Genomic DNA, 3156 nt, shown 5'->3' with positions numbered 1-3156 from the left:
ATGACGAGGCAAAGAAAGTCCAAGACGAGAAGATTGATTGTGCTTGGTGAATGCATGGTCGCACAAAAGACCTCTCAGCAGGAGTTCCAGTCTAAGCATAAAGGATTGGATTGGTATTGATGGCCCCATCTATTCCGCTTGCGTAAGAAAAGTTGACGTACTTGGTCATATGGAGAGCTCTACCCTTTCAAGTGATTCCCGTAGCATTTACTATTAGTGCACAGGCAAGCCCCTCAGTAATTCCTCAAAAGCTGAGAACTCTTCATCTCTTCTCGCCAGAGCCCATCTGCGATAGCCTCATAGCAGCCACCGCCAGGCTCCGAACTGATGCCGGCCAACCCGGCTGACCTTCAACGTGGTTCCGGGTTGCCTCCGGTGGCGACCTCCACCTCAAGGGCCAAGCGCCGCCGCGACGTCGAGGCACAGCCACTTCGGCCTAGCCTCACGGGAAGCCAGCCTGACGTCAACAAGGAGGCTCTGTCACGGCGACGGAATCGACGTTTATGCGTGCGGGTTTTTCTTACATTACTCAGGTCCTTCTGCAACTCGAGCGTAGGCGGCCGTGGCGGGCTCGGCCGCCGCCGATGCTTCTTGATTCGATTTGTCCTACTCGGTTCCAGACGCCTTTGCTAGCAGCGAAGCCCGGAAAGCAACGGTTGGCTAACAGCCGACAGGTTGGCAACGAGTCCCGGCGCCTCACTTCGCCCTGCTGTTGAATCAAAACTAGCTTGTTCCCAGATTCCTCGCTAGACTGCCTATCCTGCATGTTCCTTTTCTGTTGGAGGGCCTATTTCTGCTGCGTCCACTCTTCACTGATTTTGCTCTTCTTGCCTTGGAAATCTCTCGCTCGTGTCTCCCCTATCATATTTGTTTCTGGGTACCTACAATCCGGCTCCGGGCTGCCCAGACCAGCCATGTCTGATTAGACCGATGACGTGACTTGCCACTCGATGGCTAGCCTTGCTCTTGGTAGAGTCAGCTATAATTCTACTCCAAAAATTGCCAGGCTCGGGCGGCCTGAGGACAAGTTTGGACGGCACGAGGACGCGCATGGAACGGTATGAGGACAATGGTGATGGTGGTTTGGATAATTCTTGGGGACTTTGATAGACAAGCTTGAACGCTAGATTATGGTTGGCATACATACATACATACATAGTTTATTACGCCCCGGCTAAGCTATTCAGGGCTCGTGTGATTATCTACATGATCTCCACCTTCGTTTATATCCTTGTCTCCCAGAAGCCCATACGAGTACAGTCTATCCACATATGCATAACCTTCAAGATTCCTTGCCAATGCTGCGGTTGCTCGTGGTATTAGTAATAGGCCATCTTGAGGTTATTTCTTACAGTGTTCGGCGTCCTATCGTCGGCGGCCGAAGCCAGTCCTGCTGTCGATGGCACGAGGGTGCGTGGGGGTTGTCGTCGGTTAGTGTGTTGATGTAGGTGGTGTGTGGTTTCGCTGCTGGTTGATCTATGCATCCAGTCTCTCTGTACCCAAAGCAAACTTGATGGTTTCTTTGACAACATCTACGTTTGGCGACCAGTCATCAGGATCGGACGCGCTCTTTCCTCCGAGAAAGTACGACAGATTCCCTCTATGCAACTCCGTCTGTTGAAGCATCTGGGTTCGTTGTGCCGTCCACTGTGTGCAACGGAAGAGAAAATGCTCGACCGATTCTGCCGCTTGCCCGCAGGCGCATTGCGCCGAGGCAATTGCACCGATCTGATGCAGGTACCAATTCAGTCTTGCCATGCCGGTGCGCAGTTGTGCCAGGATACTGGCTTCTTTCCAAGAGAGCTCGTCATATAGGTCACGTGTATGCCTTCCTGGTAAAGCGACGTCGATCTTCTTTGAATGTGCTCCTACGTTAAAACACTAATAAAAGCGAGAACGAAATTTTTGAAACCAGCACCAAATTGATCGAACCACGCCCGCTCGCGTCTGCAGAGGTCACTTTGGGCACAATGTCATCCTCGGCATTGATCCTTGCATCCAAAGGGCCTGCTCGTGGCCGCGAGCGGGCTCTGACCACGAAAAATTCGAGAGCAAGCCACAAAGCACGACGTGTCAAGAGACAACACCATCGCCACCTCCGCTAGCGGGTCGCGGGTTATCACGAGGAGCACAAAGACCGCGCCCAAACACATCAACACTACAGCCACCGATAGGTTATGGGTCGCCTATCACCCCCGACAAAGTTTGCAACGTCCCGCGACAGTAATGACGACGAGCCCGACAGAAAGGTATCACCTCCTGCACAGAGGAAGCACCAGACATCAGGCATGCTACGATCGGTGCCGCAAAATACTACAGATTACAGACAGCTTGGTCACCTGTCGCCCCCCTCCCCCCCTATGCGAAGAAGGAGTGTCGTCCCTTCAACGTCCGACAATGTCTGCGGAATCTGTGCACGAGCTCTCATACTTAGTAATCGGACGAATCGACGCGATTGAAGCATTGTGTTTCGCGGATCGAGACCGACCCTAGGCGGCGGACGGCGGTGGTGGTCGAAAGATGGAAACATAGAGCCACATAGGAACCCGGCAGGAAGTAGCAAAAACATTTGCAGTTCGACTGAGATATAGCACATGCGAATCTGAGAGGATGCGGATAAGAGAAACAAGCGAAGCCGAGCGCTGGGGGGAGACTGTAGGTACGCTGAACTAGACATAGTAGTAAACACTAACAGAGCCGAAGCATAAAGACGCGAAAGAGGGTATCCAGAGACGAGGAAAGTAATCGTGATGAGAGAAAAGCAATATAGCAGGAGGAGAGTCTTCAACAGAGAGAATCAACATAGAGGATAGGCAGTGCAGCGAGGAATTTGGAGACAGCTGGCCTTGATTTAACAGCAGGGCGAAGTGGGGCGTCGCGACTTGTCGTGGACGCGTCGGCTATTGGCCAAACCTTGCTTTCCGGGCATAGCTGCTGACTAAAGCGGCCAAAACCTAGTAGGAATCAATCAAATCAAATCAAATGTGCTCCTACGTTGTTGGGTAAAGCTCCGTACTTCTGTCGCACGCTCTGTAAAGCGATTCTAAGTGCCGTCGAGTAGGCTCTGGTCGGTCGTTTCTGCGGTGTCTTGTTCGGTCTCGTGCTGTCCTTTGCTGCTGCTTTGGCCGCTTGCGCCAGGTCTGACTCTACAGCTGA

At 52.5% G+C, this 3156-nt stretch overlaps 1 protein-coding gene across 1 annotated transcript; it reads right to left on the bottom strand.

Moving 5' to 3' along the window:
• Positions 1-1973: 1973 nt before the first annotated feature.
• CTAM01_08483 (uncharacterized protein) lies at positions 1974-2153 on the bottom strand (the record flags this gene model as incomplete). The annotated part of the gene is made up of 1 exon (XM_060524503.1): positions 1974-2153. The coding sequence occupies one exon, from the start codon at positions 2151-2153 to the stop codon at positions 1974-1976; it is 180 nt and encodes a 59-aa protein (XP_060380722.1).
• Positions 2154-3156: the final 1003 nt, after the last annotated feature.

The sequence above is a fragment of the Colletotrichum tamarilloi genome (genome assembly GCF_030869305.1).
Source record: "Colletotrichum tamarilloi strain Tom-12 chromosome Unknown Scaffold_30.1, whole genome shotgun sequence".
NCBI classification, from domain to species: Eukaryota; Fungi; Ascomycota; class Sordariomycetes; order Glomerellales; family Glomerellaceae; genus Colletotrichum; species Colletotrichum tamarilloi.
Note: the sequence above shows the minus strand (reverse complement) of the source record. Positions and strands in the feature narration are given on the sequence as shown.